Source organism: Musca domestica, unplaced genomic scaffold, assembly GCF_030504385.1.
Source record: "Musca domestica strain aabys unplaced genomic scaffold, Musca_domestica.polishedcontigs.V.1.1 49, whole genome shotgun sequence".
NCBI classification, from domain to species: Eukaryota; Metazoa; Arthropoda; class Insecta; order Diptera; family Muscidae; genus Musca; species Musca domestica.
In genome coordinates this window covers 1,177,625-1,197,403 of record NW_026712344.1, presented here as the reverse complement: position 1 = coordinate 1,197,403, position 19,779 = coordinate 1,177,625, and the positions used below count along the sequence as shown (strand labels likewise).

Sequence of the window (19,779 nt, the reverse complement as noted above, 5' to 3'; positions counted from 1 at the left end):
CCAACAAATTTATGGGACAACGTTTTAGGTTGCAGCCAAGTGTGCGACAATCATTAGCTCAACAATTTGATCCTTTGTCTTGGCATAAATTACAAATGTTGCAACATCAATATCATCTACCACTCTTATGGGGCAACGAGCAACGACAATTGACAAGAAACTGAAATCGACAACAGCAACCGAAACAACAACAACATCAACATCACAACACAATGATGTATAAAGCGGCAAATGACAACGCCTCAAGAGAGACAATTATCAGCGGCAGTGGCAGCAGATCGCCTCACTGATAATTTCCAATCTAATGATCTACGAAATAATGATTTTTCCTAAGAAAATCAAACACTCACACACACACATTTAAGAGAAATTCACAATAATTGAAAAAAAAAAAAATATGGCGGCACTCAATTTAATCATTTTTTTTTTATTTGGTTGTTGTCTCCACTATCGCTGAGTAGGGGAGTTGTATATAAACACATAAGGGCTGGTTTCTTTACACTTCATATTTGGACAAAAATATATCCCTAAACTTATGTATATAACAAATAAATGGCAAATGATATAGAAAATATCAAAATATGTGGAATTTTCATTTGGAACTCCAAAACAATGTTGGGGGCAAGGTGTAAAAGTCACTCAATTTTCGCAGGATTCAATTACATAATGGCTTCAAGAAAATTCATTGAAAAAAAAAAACATATTTTACACTGAACTGCATAATTGTTAAGCTCATTTTTATGTTAAAAATTATTTTCATATTTTTATTTAGCGAATACTTTTTGCAGGGAGAGAACAGACCTACCGATACCCCCAAATGCTAAATTTCTTCTAATTTGGTTGGAAATTGTGGCCGAAACATTCAAAATAACGAAAATCGGGAGGTATCGTTATATGGGCATATACCAATTAGTGGACCTTAAGCGAATATTTTTTTCTTTTTGCAGGGTGTTCTCTCCAAACTTCCAAGAACCCCAAATATCCAGTTTCAGCTGCTTTGATTGGAAACTGTGGCAGAAAACTTCAAGGGAGAGAACAGACCTGCCGATACCCCCAAATGCTAATTTTTTTCTAATTTGGTTGGAAATTGTGACCGAAACATTCAAAATAACGAAAATCAGGAGGTATCGTTATATGGGAATATACCAATTAGTGGACCTTAAGCAAATATTTTTTGCAGGGTGTTCTCTCCAACCTTCCAAGAACCCCAAATATCCAGTTTCAGCTGCTTTGATTGGAAACTTCTAGACACCGAAAATCTGGAGGTCTACGCCAATTAGTGGGGCCTACACCAAAATTAGTGGACCTTAGTAGAACATTTTTCGGAAGGAGAGAACAGACCTTTTAAGGAACCTCCAATGTTAAGTTTAAGCTAATTTGGTTGGAAATTGTGGCAGATATCAAAAAATACCGGAAATCGGGAAATACCGCTGTATGGAGGCTATACCTAAACGCCAAGAGGAATTGTCTGCTCTGATGTCTGAATTTTTATTTTAAAACTCAGTTCAAAAAAATTAAAGCCTTTCATGTTTTCTTAACTTCCTGCAAATTTATTTTGGGTGTGGAAATGGTTTTGCAGTAAAAATTACAGAACTGGTAAAAGTAGGGCGTTTATGCCGGTCCTCAAACGATGTAATTAACATAACAGGTTTTTTTAAAATGCCATATAATTTGGTGAGAGATCAACACTAAACCTAGCTAAGACATGATCCACTTGATTGTTATATATGCAATCACTAAGAGATGGCGCAAAGTTGTAGAAAATTAACGTTTTTAATGGAAGAGGTAGTAGGCAATTTCAGGTTATAGAACAGATATTTTAAAAATAGGTTAATGAAGTGAAAGTGAGTAACCATCTATCTAAAATATTGTCTACGTAAATGCAATGTATTAGTTCTCTAATAGATGGCACTGTTGAACGAGTTTTGCAAAATGGAATGATAGAAGATATAGTAGAGGATTTCCGGTTATAATTACAGATGTCTTACAGCAACAGGTTTATGAAATGCCAGCATGTGGCAAACTAGGCATATAAAATAGCTAAACCACTTGAATATGAAGTATAAACTCACTTATAGATGGCGCTGCGTTGCAGAAAATTGAAAGATGGAAGAAGTGTTAGATTCTTTGAGCTTATAGAACAGATATACAATAATAATAAAAGGTTTATGAATTGTCCCATATTGGAACACTTGAATGTATAAATTCACTAATAGATGGCGCCTTGTTTATTTTTAAACGATTCTGATTCCGAAGACTTCAGATAATCTAATTATAATTGGGTGATCAATTTAGCTAAAGTTTTTTTTTGTAGACGCGCCGCAATTAGGATATAATATTTGAATGTGATATATAAAATCACTGATAGATGGCGCTGTGCAGATTTATAAACGATGTGGTTTTTAAAGAATTTAGATCATCCAGATATTATTATTGTGCGACCAATTTATCTAAAGTCGATTTTTTTCCTAGACGCACCGCAATTAAAATATGACTGTGTGAAATTCTCTATTATTTTTTACGAGTTTATGATCTATCTATTGAAACATAGATCACTTGAATGTATAAATTCACTAATAGATGGCGCCTTGTTTATTATTAAACGATTCGGATTCCAAAGACTTCAGATAATCTAATTATAATGGGGTGATCAATTTAGCTAAAGTTTTTTTTGTAGACCCGCCGCAATTAGGATATAATATTTGAATGTGATATACAAAATCACTGATAGATGGCGCTGTGCAGATTTATAAACGATGTGGTTTTTAAAGACTTTAGATCATCCACATATTATTATTGTGCGACTAAATTATCTAAAGTCGATTTTTTCCTAGACGCCCCGCAATTAAAATATGACTGTGTGAAATTCTCTGTTATTTTTTACGAGTTTGTGATCTATTTATTTTTTGAACACCTGCTACTTGGAACTTATACATGAGAGAGTTTAGAGTAATACAAGTAATTCCAAGCAGCTTTATTCTTTCTTAATTTTTGTTTCTCTCACTATTTCCTGGTGTCCTTTACATTTTTCAAGAGCCATTGACTCTTGAAGAACTACAATTCTGCCATGAAATCGAAATTTCGATTGTTTTTTTTTTTTTGTTTCTATTTTTGAAAAGTCATTGGCTTTTTGTTAAACATTTGTTAAGTATTTTAATTATTTTGTGATCTCAATTGTTGCTTATATATTATTGGAGCGACAAAAGGAAAAAAAATAAAAAACTAGTTTTTCTTTCAAAAGAAAAAAAATGTGACTACATTTTTTTCAAGTTCCATTCAATGACCCACAATAACAGAGCAATGAATCTCAAGATTCTCAGCATCATCATCACCATTATTACTAGCGTCACTGGTCGATCTGCCACTCCATGTTTTGGTTTTTGCTTATTAATGGAGTGGTGTGGTTTTTGTCAGTTATTCTTTTTATAGATTTTCAAGTTGTTACCAATTTGTAAAATATTTTTTTTTTTTTGTTTATTTACATTAGTCTGACACATTGTCTATGTCAAAAGTCTTCTTCTTCTTTACTTTGTCAATACAATTTGTTTTTGTGTTCGATTTTAAAGTGACAGGGTGGATCATTTACCTCAATCACAGCTCATGGTAAAGGTGGATGAGGATGATGATGGGTCATCATAGTTAATGTGACCTTCATGGGCATAATTGTGCTGGTGTGTAACCAATTTAAACTCTTCGCTTGTTTATTTATTTATTTAAGATTTTTTTTGGATTGGTTTGAATATCAATAACTGTTATCCAATCACACATACTTACACACATGATATTTGGTTCATTACATTTCAAAATATTTTGATATTTAATCTTTTGTGATGGATTTTAAGTTAAGTTTTTTTTTCTATTTTTTTTGCTTTGGAAATTGACAATCATGCACTCCAAGTTATGATGGCTTTATGGCCATGCCCTCACCACTTTACTTTACTTTGGGCCCTCATCTTTTTTGGTTTTTTTTTTGTGGCCAGACAATGAGATGTTACCATTTATGATGAATGTTTGTTTACCCATTGTTCAATGTCAATGTCAAAAGCAATATTTTTTGGAATTGCATGTTGAATTTAAAAAGAAAAAAACTTCAAGGGGTTCAGATGCATTTCTTGGGATTATGATCCATGAAAAAATGTCGGTTAGAATTTCAGAGTTTTTACTTTGGTTTTTAATATGTAATTTATTTTTTGAATCTCGAGATAGGTATTTAATAAAAAATGTGTTTTTCACAACAAATTTTGCACATTCCGCTTCTTGTTAACTCGGCTGACAACATTGTTCAACAAAAATGACAGAAAATTGCATTTGAGATCAACAATGGATAGCAAAATTCAACAGATTGCATGCAGCATGAGAGCGTTTGAATTTCGGCATTCTCAAACTTTTTTTTTCAATTTTCATTCAAAATTTTATTTATTTTTTCTTCAAATATTTCAAAATGTCATTCTGTCTATTCATTTAACGGCATGTCGCCACCAACAAATGTTACATGAAAGTACAAGTGCAGCAGCAGCAAGTTGTGGACCAGTCCAGTCCAGTCCTGTCCTGTCCTATTCTGCTTTCTCAACAAAAATAATAAAGCAAAATTTCAATATGTCACCACTTGTTGTTTTCGTTGTCTATTCAAAATCGGTCAGCGACAAGGCAAGGTGAGTAGCTGACTGGCCCAGCTATGGAATGCGACATTTGTTTTGTGGCTTGATTTCCATTTTGTTTCTTGTGTGTATCTATTTGATGGAATGCATTTCACTATCAATAAATATCACCAACAATGGATTTGTATTCGGGTAGGACATTATTGGATTGCTTTGAAAAATGGCGCCCAATGTGGAAAGGACGAATGTATGGTCTGTGATATATACATTTTATTATAGCATTTCATTTTCAAAAAAAAAAAAAAAAAAAAAAAAAAAAAAAGCGGGTAAAAATATATAATAATATGGTGCCAACGTGAGGAAGTTTGTCTATGGAAGGATTCTAACTTTAACTTCACCTTTTTAACCGTTTAAACCTTTTGAATTCGGGGGGTGTTATCAATTGTTTTGAAATATGGCGCCCAACGTGGGAAAGACGAATTTATGGTATGTGCTACTCACATTTTATTATACAAGTAAAAAAAGCCATATAAAGAAATTTTGTATTCCAGCAATATGGCGCCCAACGTGGGGAAGATCGGCTAAATGTAATAAAAAATTTAATTTATTTTGTATGCCTCTACTATGGCATGTGTAAGATTGGTCATGAAAAGTTTTTAAGTTTAACTCGACGAATTTAGGGCCGTTCTAAGGTATATGTTATGTTTAAACCAGTATAGGCGCTCTAGACTGGAGCTATTGAAAGGAAAATTCTTATAAAAATTCTTTAACAATTTTATTTCATTTAACCGATGTGATTAAAGTCTGATATGAAGTCGTCCCTATCAATTGCGATCTGATATTTGCAAACGCTGGGCATTGACATTGACAAATGCTCCAACGTTTCATCATCCTCCTCGCATGCCCTATATACAGGTTGAGTTAACAGAAAATCTGCAAAAAAGTCAAACGCCATAACTTTAAATTTTTTTTTATTTTTATTGAATGAAAGCAAAAAATATCGGGAATAGCATCAAAATTTAGAATAAGTTTAGATTTGTTCGAATTGGTCACCTTTGGCACGAATTATGGTCTTCAAACGGCCAACGATAGGGTCACACGCTGCCCGAAAGTTGTTCTGTGGTATTTTGGCCCATTTCCGGCGAAGCGCTTGCTTGAGGTGATCGACACTTTGATATTTCTTAGTGTCAACCTTGCTTTCCAAAATACTACAGACACAATAGTCCAACGTATTGGAATCCAGAGATTTTGGTGGCCATTGTGTGCTGGAAATAAAGCAAGGAACCTCATTTTGTAACCATTCTTGGGTGGAGCGTGCTGAGTCCTGTTGGAATGTCCAAGGTCTGTGACATCCAGAGCTCTCCAGAATATTTTCGCGATAATATTCGGCATTTGTTGTGATGCCACGGTCGATTAATACGAGCGGAGAGCGACCATCGACTGTTATGGCGGCCCACACCATCACAATAGCCGGAGCTTGAATTCTGGTGGCCAACCGAAGATGCACATTTTCAGCTGACCTCTTTGGCAAGTAAACACGATCATTTTATTTGTTTATAAACTGCTGGACAACGAATGTTTTGCTCATCGAAGGAAACCAAATTCGGCAGTTCACCACTTTCGGCCAAGCGAAACAACTCTTTAGCTCTTTTGAGTCTATTTTCTTTCTGTTGCGGTGTAAGTTCTTGAACTTTTTGGAATTTCAATGGCTCATTTTTCAATATTTGCCGAATGGAATATTGCGATATGTTCAGCTCACGATCCGTTTTTCGGCTACAGTTACAGGGTTTCGAGCATGTCGCTTCTTTACTTTACGAACCATTTCTGGTGATGTTGCTGTCTTCTTCTTGAATTCCATAACAAATAACTTTTTTCTGGAAAATTCTCAACAAAATTTTTTGTAAGCTTGAGCTGTCACTGGAATAATTTTAACCGCTGTCGGACGAATGGCTTAGGAATGACAGCAGTCTGAAGTTGGTTGCAGATTTTTCATCTCACCCCGTAGGCCTCTTGTGCGGTCTAGAATTAAGTTATTGAAATAAGACGTTTAAGTTTATTACATCAGGAATTCAGTTGCATTAACAAAATTCCGTAACTGCTGTATTTTATTTGCCCTGATCTAATTAGTCTGGTATGAAGACGTTCCCTAAGAATTGGGATCTGATATTTGCAAACTCTGGGTGACCCGTAGAGATGCCTGTTCAAAGACATAGAAGTGTAAAGATAGGACAAGACAGAGTCAAAATATGGTAACCCTGTGAAAATACCTCTGTTGTTACGATATCATAACAACATAATTACAAATGTTAACTGATTTAAACCGCCAAAGCAATGTGCAAATTTTCGGAAAGGTCCATGGAGTAGAATTTTGAAACCAAAATTTTGGATTTTTCAAATTTTTATTTGATATCCGTTCCTGTAATAGTGGTTTTTATATTAACATGTCTCTGCCATGAGCTGTTACTCTATGTATTGTAGACACAAACCATTTGCTCAAAATGCATTTTGTCTAGTCTTTACCATTTTAGGTCTTTGGCCTGTTACCTAGTAGTAAAAGGTTATTCGTTTTTATCTCATTAGAGTATCTCCATAAGATTTTTGTGATTTTCCCTACGTATTCAATGTTACATAGGGATATGTGGGAGTTTTTTGCCCATGCCTTAACTCTACGAACTGATGCAGCTTTGTTTAAAGCCTTAATTAGGCCCAACAATTTTTTTTTTTTTTTTTTTTTTTTGAGAATGAATATCAAATATTTAAACTACCAGGACAAAGCGATTTAGTCTATCCCAGACAAGTCCTTTCGAAAGTGGCGCCCAACATGCACACAAACAATATTGGTGAATTGTTTTGTTGAGAGCGTTTTATTTAAAATTATGTTTCACATTTTTTTCTTAATATATTAAAATGGCGCCCAACGTGTAACTTTACTTAATCTTTGACAATTTCCACAAGCAAACGTTATTTCAACATTCACATCACACCTGCATGAATCGAACAGCAAGTCATATTAAGCCAAAATAGCCATATTTATATTTTTTGTTGGCCATTAAGCGTTTTAAGAAATTAGCAGCTAAAACAGCTCACATCAAAGAAAGGCATTATCAGCAGGCAATTTGTAAAACAATTACTCTTAAAAGTCTCTCTCGACAACATTAACAAACAATTTGATTTAACATTGACAGCGGTAAATGAACTTCAAACAGAGTAGTGTATCTAAGTGTGATAGTGTGAGTGTGTGTGTGTGTGAGTGCCTGTTGCAAGTGAAGTAATATTTTGCAATGCAGTAATAATGGCCAACTCTATTCATATTAAGCTGTTAATATTATAGTAATAAAAGTGATGGCTGCCATTGAGTGGTTGATGCTGAGCTAGAGGTTGCCACTTTTTGTTTTTTATCGCCATTCAGTCTATCCGCTTGCTTGGCTGGCTGGCTGTTTGTCTCTCAGTCTGTCCGTCCAGCCATCAAAGCATCTGTCTCTCCTTTAAGTGATTTGTGTCGATAAACTTTAGTTTTTTTTTTAAGTTTTAGCTTTAGTTTTTAAGTAGTCGGCATTTTCTTCCAAGTCATTGCTTTATGGATGCTACCAACCAATATTGCCTTGCATTGTAAAGTACCTGAAAAGACTTTCAAATGGGTTTTTTTGGTTCCCAAGGAATAGCTCCTACTGTTTTTCTCTCCATGGAAAATGAAAAAAAAATCAATTTGAGTGTTTTTTTTTTTTGCTTGCTTTTGTTGCCGATCAACAATCTGCAATTTGCTATCTAGCTAATATCTCAGGCGGTTGCATATTATGTCAACCAATCAACAAACTGTCAACGGTTTGTTTTTCCTTATAGACATTTTTATTGTTGATCTCTTTCGTTCGGGCTGCTGCTGCTGCTCCTCGGAGCGAGTGTAATGGAAAACCAAATAAATATCTTAATTTACTTCAAAACGCTTGGCTGCTTGTTGTTGTGCAGTTGCATGTTGAGCAGCCAAGCCGTCAGTTTGGCTTGGATTGGCTGTCGCCTAGCCAAAGCCATTCAGTATGATACAGCAATAATTGTTCAGGCCGGCGATTTTTTTTTTGTTCATTATTATTAAATCATATTTCTTTGAGATTGTTGTGTGTTGATGCTGTTGTTGTTGCTACTCGCTGAAAGCATTTTTGTGCAACATTGTTGCCAATCACCTCCTCCTTTAATTGTTTTAGAATTTATGTTTTCTGTTAATGCAAAAGCAATTAACAATGACACTATCATGGTGTTTTCTACTTCAATTATGGCAGTTTAGCTCAGAGTGGTTGAAGGTTTTTAAAACTAGTTTTTAAAAAAAATATGAAAAATTTACAAATGGCGCCCAATGTGGGGCACATAATATTATGAGATAAATGTTGAATTGTTGAAGGCAATTGAGTTGTAATACCTTAAAAAGGGCGCCCATTATAAGTCTTCCTGAGACGTGAAAGATATTTCACGAAAATGTAAAAACACAATGGCAAAATGGCGCCCAACGTGGGGCAAAGAAAAAATTAGATACTGCAAAGGAAATATTTAATTTAATTTAGGAATTTTAAGGAGCGTTGGCAAAACATGGTTACTTTTTGAAGTTAATGATTTTGGATAGACTAAAGCGAAGTCGCTTAAAGAGTGGCGTTCAAACATAAGCTCTAACAATATAGGCGATTGTTTGTTAAAAGCTATTGCAGAGCTAATAATTATGGGAGCTTGAAAATTAATTTTGAAAGACAAATTGAAAAAAAATGAAAATTTACGAAATTAATGGCGCCCAGTGTGGGGCATAAAATATTACGAGATCAACATTGAATTGTCGAAAAAAATGAGTTGTGATCAACTAAAGCGAAGACCCTTTAAAATGCTAATTTTAGAAAAACAAACATGTCGGTAATTTTGGCGCCCAACGTGGGTCAAAGAAAAAAATAGATGCTGCAAATGAGGTATTTAATTTTCAAAGTCCGTTAAGTCCATAATATGGCTTCCTGAGACGTGAAAGATAACTCACGAAAATGTAAAAACTAAATGGCAAAATGGCGCCCAAAGTGGGGCAAAGAAAAAATTATATACTGCAAAGGAAATATTTTATTTAATTTAGGAATTTTAAGGAGCGTTGGCAAAAACATGGTAACTTTTTGAAGTTAATGATTTTAGATAGTCTAAAGCGAAGTTGTTTAAAGAGTGGCGTCCAACGATAAGCTCTAACAATATAGCCGATTGTTTGTTAAAAGCTATTGCAGAACTATTAATTATGGGAGCTAGAAAATGAATTTTGAAAGACAAATTGAAAAAAAAAATGAAAATTAACGAAATTAATGGCGCCCAGTGTGGGGCATAAAATATTACGAGATCAACATTGCATTGTCGAAGAAAAATGAGTTGTGTTCAACTAAAGCGAAGTCCCTTTAAAATGTTTATTTAAGAAAAACAAACATGTTGGTAATTTTGGCGCCCAACGTGGGGCAAAGAAAAAAATAGATGCTGTAAATGAGGTATTTAATTTTCAAAGTCCGTTAAGAGTTGGTGGCAAACGATGGTTATTTTTGAAGTCAACGTTTTGGGATAGATTAAAGCGACGTCTTTTAAAGAGTGGCGCCCAACATTCGATTCTAACAGTATTGGCGATTTGTTGTTAAGAGCTATTGCAGAGCTATTAATTATGGAATTTTAGGTCAGACCAGTAGGGAGCAGAAACAAATTTGTGGAAAACTTACAAAATGAATGAAGCCCAATGTGGGTCATATGAAAGGAAAACTAGTTGTGATCGACTATAGCGAAGTAGTTAAAAAGTGCCGCCCAATCATAGTCGTATTTATTTTAAATTTAGGAAAATATAAAAATCCATGCAAAATGGCGCCCAACGTGGGACAAATAAGAAAATAGGTACTGCAAAAGAAAATATTAAATTTAAGCACTTTAAGGAGTGTTGTCAAAAGATGGTTACTTTTTGAAGTTAATGATTTGGGATAGAAGTTCTTTAAAGAGTGGCGCCCAACATTGGACTTCAAAAAATTTTTTGATTTTTTGTTAAGAGCTATACAGATATATTAATTATGGCAGTTTATGCCAGACCGTTTAGAGTCAAACGAGGTTTGAAATTTTGTTTTGAAAAATTGTGAAAAATTTACAAAATTGATGGCGCCCAATGTGAGGCATACAATATTACAATATAAATTTTGAATTGTCGAAGGAAAATGGATTGTAATCGAAATATTTAATGTGCAAAGTTCCCAAGGTATCTTGGCAGTATCTTATTGGGATAGATTAAAGCGATGTCCTTTAAAGAGTGGCGCCCAACATTCGATTCTAACAGTATTGTCGATTTGTTGTTAAGAGCTATTGCAGAGCTATTAATTATGGAATTTTAGGTCAAACCAGTAGGGAGCAAAAAAAAATGTGGAAAACTTACAAAATGAATGGCGCCCAATTTGGGTCATATGATAGTATGATATAAACAAGTAATAGTAAAGGAAAATTAGTTGTGATCGACTACAGCGAAGTAGTTACTGCCAAAGATACTTCCCAAGGATTGGTTGCAAACATTGGATATTTTTGAATGGTTTGGCATAGACTAAAGCGAAGTCCTTTAAAAAGTGGTGCCCAACATTAAACCCTAATCAAATTGGATATTTAAGAGCATTTACAGATTAATGAAATTTTACTCAAATAGCCAAACCTAACTAAACTTTATGGCCAGCATTTAAATACGAATTTGTATATGATCTAACATTGTTTCGTTTTTAGATTTCTCTCAATGTCGAATTTAATGCTGCAGCAATATTTCTCTCAACGTCGACAAAAGTAAATTACGAAGAACGTTCATCTTAATGAAGGCTATGAAGCGTTAATTGCAATTTCCTTTAAACCATGCAACTCAAATGAAACCACCACAATCCCCACGCAATTATTAAAACGCCTAAAATCAGCACATGTTCCCAATGCTCATTTCAACTTTAGTTTTTTTTTTTTTTTTTGTTAATTTTTTGCATTAACAAAATTATGATTCCCCCCCAAGTTACACGTCTCGTTTATGGCCTTTTAAATGCCGCCATAAATGTTGCATATTACCGCTATTTCGTTGTCGACATCGTCATGTACGAAATCTTAAATTTTAGTTTGCTACTTTGTCTAGCTAAGAGTTTGGGAGGTTCTCCTCCAAAACTACAATAATCTGAACATGATTTAGACTTGTATTAACAAAAAATATATGGAAATCACATTTAGTTTGTTGCCCACAACATTAAACGCCTACAAGGTCTGATGTTTGCAGTGATGTTGTGTGCGGTGCAAGATTCGGAGCAAAATGTAACATGAACCTACTTGTTGTAGTTTGGTTACTTTAGGATCATTAGAAATGTGTGGAAAAAAGTAGGATTTGTTGATCCTTTGAAGATCTCCTATAAACCGAAGATGGTGGCGCCCAACATAGGGCAGGAAAAAAAACAATAATGCAAAATAAATGATCCACTTTAAAATTCATTTTAAAAGTGGCGCCCAACGTTGATAAATGATTGATTCTCAACATTGGCCAATTGGCAGGCAATTTTTGTATTAGCCTTTAGGTATGAAAAACTCATATGGAGCTCTCCGTTGGAAAAATATTTTTTTTCATGGATTTTATTTCCCTACCCAAAATTTCACCCATAAATTTATAAGCCAACTTAAGTCAAATTCTATCACAAATATTTAACCAATATTTGTCAAGTAATCGCTTTAATCTCAAATAAACATATTTTGGTAATAATTTATTGTGAAAAAAAAACACACACACATACTTTTTTCAAATGCAACCTTAACACCGGCGATAAACAATGCAATAATGTCAAGCAAAATACATTTGTGTCGCAGCAAAACTAACGACAAAATTTGAAATTGGCCATATCATCATTGCTACCAAAAAAATATGCCAGCGACAAGAGATTTACACCACCAACGCATAACGACAACTTTTGTTTGCGCAGGCGCACAGGCTCTACGCATCGTATGCGGCAGCGGACAGCATGGCGTAAATAATGTCAAATGTTTTTTTTTCTCCTTCAATTGAACAAACCACTAACAAAAGCAAATCGGCTTAAACAAACGCAGTGCATGCATAAATATGACAACGAAATGACAAAACACATAAAAAGCGATTTGGCTGTGCGGAATTGGCAAATGTCCTCCGCAAAAAAAAAAAAAAAAGATCGGCAGTCATTTAAACCTACCTCCAAAATAAAAAAAGGAAAATAAAAGAAATTTTCTCTGTTTGTTGTATCAAGCCGATATTTTATGGGCACATTACCCCCACAATATGCAAATTGCGTGAGACTGCCTGGCAGGAGTTTGGTGACTAAGCTCAGGCTCAGACGGCAGCTAAAAATACGATTATGTTTGTAAATGCCTAGCGTTAATGAAATCTATAGGCATTGATGTAATGAAATCCAGTGAACAAAATAATGGGTGTCATCACCTTTTTTGCATTTCCTTGGCCAATGAATACTGCCAGGTTTGAGTCTTTTTACATTCAGAGACTGGTACTGGAAATTTTAAAAATATGCCCTTGGAAATTTAAAAAGATGTTTGAGAGAGGAAGGTGTTTGTATAGCTGAGTAGTTTTCTAATTTCTTTTAAGTTTTTTTTATTGGTGTGTGTGTGTCTAACAACCATGAATTCACACTATTAAAAAAAAAACACTGTGCGACAAAAATTAAGTATTTTTACAATAATTACGGGGCAAATCCCAAAGAGTATGAAATTGGAACTAAAAAAGAAGACACATATATCGGGGTTTTTCAAAGTTTACATTAACAACACCAAAAAAAAAAAAAAAAACAAAAAAAAAACACACACAATTTTAACTTGTAGTACGTTAATGTCGAATTAAATTTTTATAAAAAACTATTGTACCTAGATTTGTGGCTTATTCTGAGATTTATAGTGAAATTTAGTGTAGAATATTTCTTCTTTCAACACCTTAGGCCTAAAATGAAATTTTATGTTACTTTCAGGCGTCAAATCAAATAAAGTCTCAGGAAAAATTGTTCCAAAAAATTATAAAATATTTTTAGACATTTTTGGAAATTTTGATGCAAATATTTTTTTGATATACTGTAGAATTACAGACTTCTTTTCTATGGTGACTTATGGTGAAATTTGGTGTAGAATACTTCTTCGTTTGACACCTTTGCCCTTAAACAGAATTTGATTTGACTTTCAGGCGTTAACTCCAAAAAGTCTGAGGAAAATGTTGGTCCAAAAAATAATAAAATATTTTTGTGGAAACAGAGACTTTTTTCTTTGGTGATTTATAGTGAAATTTGGTGTAGAATACTTTTTCCTTTGACACCCTTTGCCTTAAACAGGATTTGATGTTACTTTCAGGCGTCATCTCGAAAAAAGTCAGATTAAAAATTAAGGAATATTTTCGGATTGTTTGAAGGGAATTGTTGATGCTAGCTTTATTTTTTTGTTTTGTGGAAGTAGAAACTCTTTAGTGACCTATAGTGAAATTTGATGAAAAATATTTTTTTCTGTGACAACTTTGGCCTACAACGAAATTTTATAATACCTTAAGGGGGCAACTTGGAAAAAGTCCGAGGAAACACTGATCAAAATTTTGGAAATGTTTTAGCGGTTGTTTTTTTTTTTTTTTTTTTTTTTTTTTTTTGGAACATTGATGCAAATATTTTTCTAATTCACTGTGGAAATGGAGATTTCTTTTCTTTGGTGATTTGTAGTAACATATTATGAAGAATATTTTTGTCGTTGACATTATCCGAAAAGAGCTAAACAGTTGAAGAGTTGGCCGAAAGTGTTGAACCGCCGAATTTGGTTTTCTCCGATGAGAAAACATTCGTTGTCAGTAAACAAACAAAATGATCGTGTTTACTTGCCAAAGAGGTCAGCTGTAAATGTGAACCTTCGGTTGGCCACCAAAACTCGAGCGCCGGCCGGTGATGGTGTGAGCCGCCATAACAGACGATCGTATTAATCGACTGTGGCTTCATAATAAATGCCCAATATTATCGCGAAAATATTCTGGAGGGTGTATTAAAGCCTTGGGCACGCAAACATTTTGGCCGCAGACCTTGGACATTCCGACAGGACTCAGCACCATCGCACTCAGCACGCGCCACCCATGAATGGTTACAAAATTCGCTTCATTCCAGCGCACAATAGCCACCAAAATCTCCGGATACCAATCCGTTGGACTATTGTGTCTTAACGCTCGTACTTTTTGGAATACGAATTCCATTTATTGATTTCAACTAACCACATTTTTTGAGTGTATGCAGAAATCCACATCACTTTTTGTTAGGTTTATAAAATTGACTACCAATACATGGTTGTTGCTCATGGCTAGGACCCTTGGGAACTTCATTTGGCTACACTCTCTGGGGGGGGGGGGGGGGGGGGGGGGGGTGGGGCAATGTCATGAGCTTCGTAAAAATTAGACCTTTGGGCTCTCCTTGGCCAGAATGTAAGCCTGTCAGCATACGTGTGTCTAATGTAGACAATTTGCAGATTTTCATTATGAGCATGTCTCAGAGAAAAGCGAAAGTTTCCTCGTTTCCTTTTCTTCAAAGCAAATCGAATTTCTGTATAAATGTCAAAATAATGTTAACGTCTATGCAGCGCCTACAACGCCAAAGAAAAAATCAATTGGCCTAAAATCAAGACAATTTTTTTTGTTTTTTTGGGTCGCAATAATTGTAATTACCATAAGATTGGCTGCGATTATCTGAAGTGTAAGTAAGCTCTTACATTTGCATCCTACATTGAGTGAAAATTGAGACAAAAGAAAATGTTGGCATTATTAATTTCATTATGAAAATTTTGTCAGCAAAAAAGTGGGTGAAAGAAATCGTTTTTGAATTCAAAATTTGATTATTCTTCATACCTAATAAGATCAAGATTCGATTTCCATAAAATTGGCTTAGTTTTTTCTTTTAATTTTTATATATTCAAAGGATGGCCAGGATTCTGGTTTAAAAGACGTGGTAAAGGCACAGGAAATGTCCTTTCATTTCTCTTAAACAATTCTCCTTTTTATCTAAGGAATGGTGCACGAATCCCCTGTTCCATACAATAAAATAAATGACAAATAATTTATTTTATTAAAAAAAAAATCAATTTTGTCCATTTTCCCCTCATTTTAATTCGAATTCCTTCCACAACAGGGTGCTTCAAAATATGATAATTTTTTAGGGTTTCATATCCCACATCTGTTTTCCACATTTTTGTCGGCAGTAGGAGAGGAAAATAAAATTCAAACACAAATATTTTCACACACTCTAAACAATGCAAAAGGCATAAAAATACTCCGGTATAGATGTCAAAAAACTACAACAAATTTTAATTGGTAGCATTTAGAAAGACGAAAAAAAAACACCCAACAGCAACAAATAATCGTTTAACACATGGTGACCATAGAGACACAAGTGTTTGGTGAACAACATGACATGCCAAAAAAAAATAAGGGGAACAGTGGTTAAAAAAAAAAAAAATAATAATAAAATAAAATCAATTTATTCCGGTTTAAATAAATAGCTTGTTCGGAAAAGAACAAAAATGGTCTCCAGAATAATATTGACCTTAGCAGGAAGTGGATCCAATAAAAGCTATAGGGCACGGAAAATATTTTAATTTGTTATGCTTGTGCCGTCCAAAATTTAAAACTGTTTATTTCTCAAAAAAAGCCATCTGCTTCATACACCAATAGCCCTGGGGACGAACAATTAAAGAAGTCATGGATGAACACAAATCCTATATGATACAAACACTACGTACACCTAGAACAAAGGAGCTTGATAGTTTTGCTCCCATCGATTTTATTAGGGCCCCGGATTCCACAAACACGCCAGCACAAAATATACACCAACTTCCCCCTCTTACAAATAAAAAAATATCTATTAACAATTGTTAGCCAGAGAGAATAATTTATTTCTTTTTATTTGTGGAGCCCAACATAAACAACAATTAATTTCATAAAATAGAAAAATATCTCCAGAGAAATAATAACTGCGATAGAACTATGGATTTTAATAAATTTTAATTTGTTATGGCGCCCAATATAGGGAGGGAGGGTTAGCGCCCATATAAAAAAACTAGTTATATCTAAAAATAAAAGATCTCCGAATATATAATAGCCAGAAAACAATCAGAAGAATCACATTCAAATTTTATAGATAGAAAGAGGAAGAAGCCGTTTCTATTAGCAATTATGAGACAGAGAGATTGGACGGTATGAACATAAACAATATAGGTAGTATTGATAGGTATTGAAAATACCTATCCAAAAAGTGGGGTTATTTGAAGCGGAGATATAAAAAATATCGATGTTTTGGACCCGGATTTACAAAAAAAAAAAAAAAAAAACAGAAGTCAAAAAAGTGTCCACGAAATATATGCCAACTTATTCGACTCCTTTGGGATTTTGTAAAGAATTCGGGTCCAAAAATATCGACAATCTGGATATAACTTCCGAATCGTTTTAAATAACTCCACAATCTGACCTCTTGTTGGGTAGGCTTTGTAAAGAATTCAGGTCCAAAAATATCGACAATCTGGATATAACTTCCGAATCGTTTTAAATAACTCCATCATCTGACCTCTTGTTGGGTAGGTATTTTTATTAGCTTTAATATATCATATCATATGAAGTAGGTCCGGGACTAACCCGGATCTTGGACCCTAACATTCGGGTCAAATATCCTGGAATTCGGGCCTGTCCAAAAGAAAAAAAATAGTTTTCTGGAATCAGGCTACAAGTACCTACCTCTGAAAAGAATTTCAAAAGAGTTTTTACCAAACTAGAAATGTTCCAAAAAATCATTGTCAGGTTTAATTTTTATAGAAGTCCACTATTAAAGGAAACGGCGCTCAATATTCAGAATTTTTTTTTTTTTTTTTTTTTTTGAATTAACAATTTTTTAGCGAAAAAGCGATGATTTATATTTATCGGAAGACAATTGAAAGGTTTAGAAACCAATTATTCCTATTTATTGGAAGACAGTTTAATTTTCATTCGAGGATATATGATTAAGTTAGAGAATTTTAAGTTATAGACCCCAAGAAAGATTCGAAGAATTAATACTGTAGATAATTGGCGCCCAATATAAGGGACTTAATTTAGAATGGATACTATCCCATAGAAGGATTCTAGAGGCCGTTACTATGAACAAAAAGCGAGGTATTGTTTAAAACACATACAATCCCAAGATTTGTTTCAAAATTAAAAAAAAAATAGTATAACGGAAACTTTAGTTTTGGGCGAAATTTTTGTTGGGAAGATTGATTTTTTATAGAAGGCTTTCATAGGCTCATCAATAGAAACCAAAATTTGAAAATAAAAAAATTCAAGTTGAGAAGGTTGTAATGGTTTTCTATACAAAAAATTATAAAATTATATTTTCCTATGTTAAATCCCCACGTTGGGCGCCATTGTAAATAAGACCTCTAGCCTCTAAAGGAAGAAATCAAAAAGAAGACCATTGGAAGGTATAGTTTGTATAGAAAGCTTCCAGGTAAAGGCTTCAAAATATCTGCGTTATATCAGGGGCTTGATAGCTTTCATAAAAATTATACATTCCAATGATTTTCTGCACAAAAAAAAAACTAAAAATTTATTTTTAAGTTAAATAATTACGTTGGGCGCCAACTTTCGTCAAAATTTAAAATATATTTTTTAACAGTTGTCCATACACAAATGTTTTTTTTTTTTTTTTTTTGTTTTTGAAAGCTTTCACAAAAATTATACCTTCCAATGGTCTTTCATACATAAAATCATAAATTTCTTCTTAAGATAAATCCTCACGTTGGGCGCCAATATAAAGAAGACTTCTAGACGATTTTCTATCTTTACAGTGATTTAGAATAATTCATAATATTTTTAACCACTGTCCATACACAAATGGTTTTTGGTCGAGCATGTGAAACATTGAAAAACACATGTTGCTTACAACTAAACTGAATTCGAAGGAATTTTCTATGCTGCCAAATGACAGGGCAAAATTCCATAATGCATTTCAAAGACAACTCCTTGCCATAATGACTTGAATTCTTAAGAGAAAAAAATATAAAAATAAAATAAAAATATTTGAAAAAAAATGTCTGAGTAAATACATTAAGGAAACATAAACCATATGAAATGGCGCCCAAATAAAATTGATATTTTTTTGCAGATATATTTTTTAAGGATATGAAACGATTTTTTTAAAGCTATTTAAATAAATTATTGTAAAATAATCATATAATTTTTAAGTAGCAAATTTTAATGCAATTTTAGATATTAAAATAAAAATTTATATCGCTCAGCACTTACCTTAACCCGTTCCAAATATTCCTGCAGCACAAAATATGGATCGTCATCGTCGTCAATATCCAATGGCAAATTGCTTAAATTAAATGGCAAATCCAAATTGACCAAGGCTTCTAATTTACTGCGGCAATTTGAGGCAGATTTGGCCAACTGCTCGTCAGTGGCTAATGGTGATGTGACGGCGGCCACATCATCACCTGGCCTGTTATCACCATTTGTGACATCTGAAGTGGCTGGGGTATTACTTAAGCCAGATTCTGGTTCTGTCATGGTTATTTGTGGATTTCTCGATGATGAGGTTGTTGCATTAACGCTTCCGTATTTATTGACAGCGTTTTGAAGACTACAACGTGGAATGATGGCGGCAGCAGTTGTTCTCATTTGTTCGACACCATTATCGGAATTCGAGGATACGCCAGCAGCAGCAGCAGCACTTGACTTGACTAAGGAAGGAGAAGAAGATGAAGAGGAAGACATTGATGTGTGGTTGATTTTGTCATCGTTTTTAACTTGTATTTCTTGGGCATTGCTGTTTGTGGCGGCTTTGCCATTGACAGCAGATGGTGGTGATGCATCAACTTCATCTGTCGTTGCCAGGGAAGTTTTTCTAGTTCGAAATGTCGTTGTTGTTGGGGAAGATTTTTGACACATGTTACTTGCAACGCCGCCGCCGCCGCCGCCATTGATAACCAGTGATTGGTCATGTTGTTGTCGCTGCGGATATGTCATGTTTGCTGTTGTTGTATTTTGTTGTTGTGATGTTGATCTCATCGGTTTATTGCACGGATTCTTTGTGGAAGTTCTATTAATAAAATTGTCATGTTGTTTTTGTGTTTGTTCTGCAATGAAAGAAAAAAGAAAGAAAAGGAAAAATTATTAACAAAC

At 34.1% G+C, this 19,779-nt stretch overlaps 1 protein-coding gene across 1 annotated transcript in view; it reads right to left on the bottom strand.

Moving 5' to 3' along the window:
• LOC101898435 (stAR-related lipid transfer protein 13) overlaps window positions 1–19,779 on the bottom strand; it is a 399,946-nt gene that overhangs the window by 129,592 nt on the left and 250,575 nt on the right. Inside the window, exon 6 of the mRNA XM_059127991.1 lies at window positions 18,898–19,733. Within this exon, the coding sequence (XP_058983974.1) occupies window positions 18,898–19,733 (836 nt within the window). The remainder of the gene's footprint in view (window positions 1–18,897; window positions 19,734–19,779) is intronic.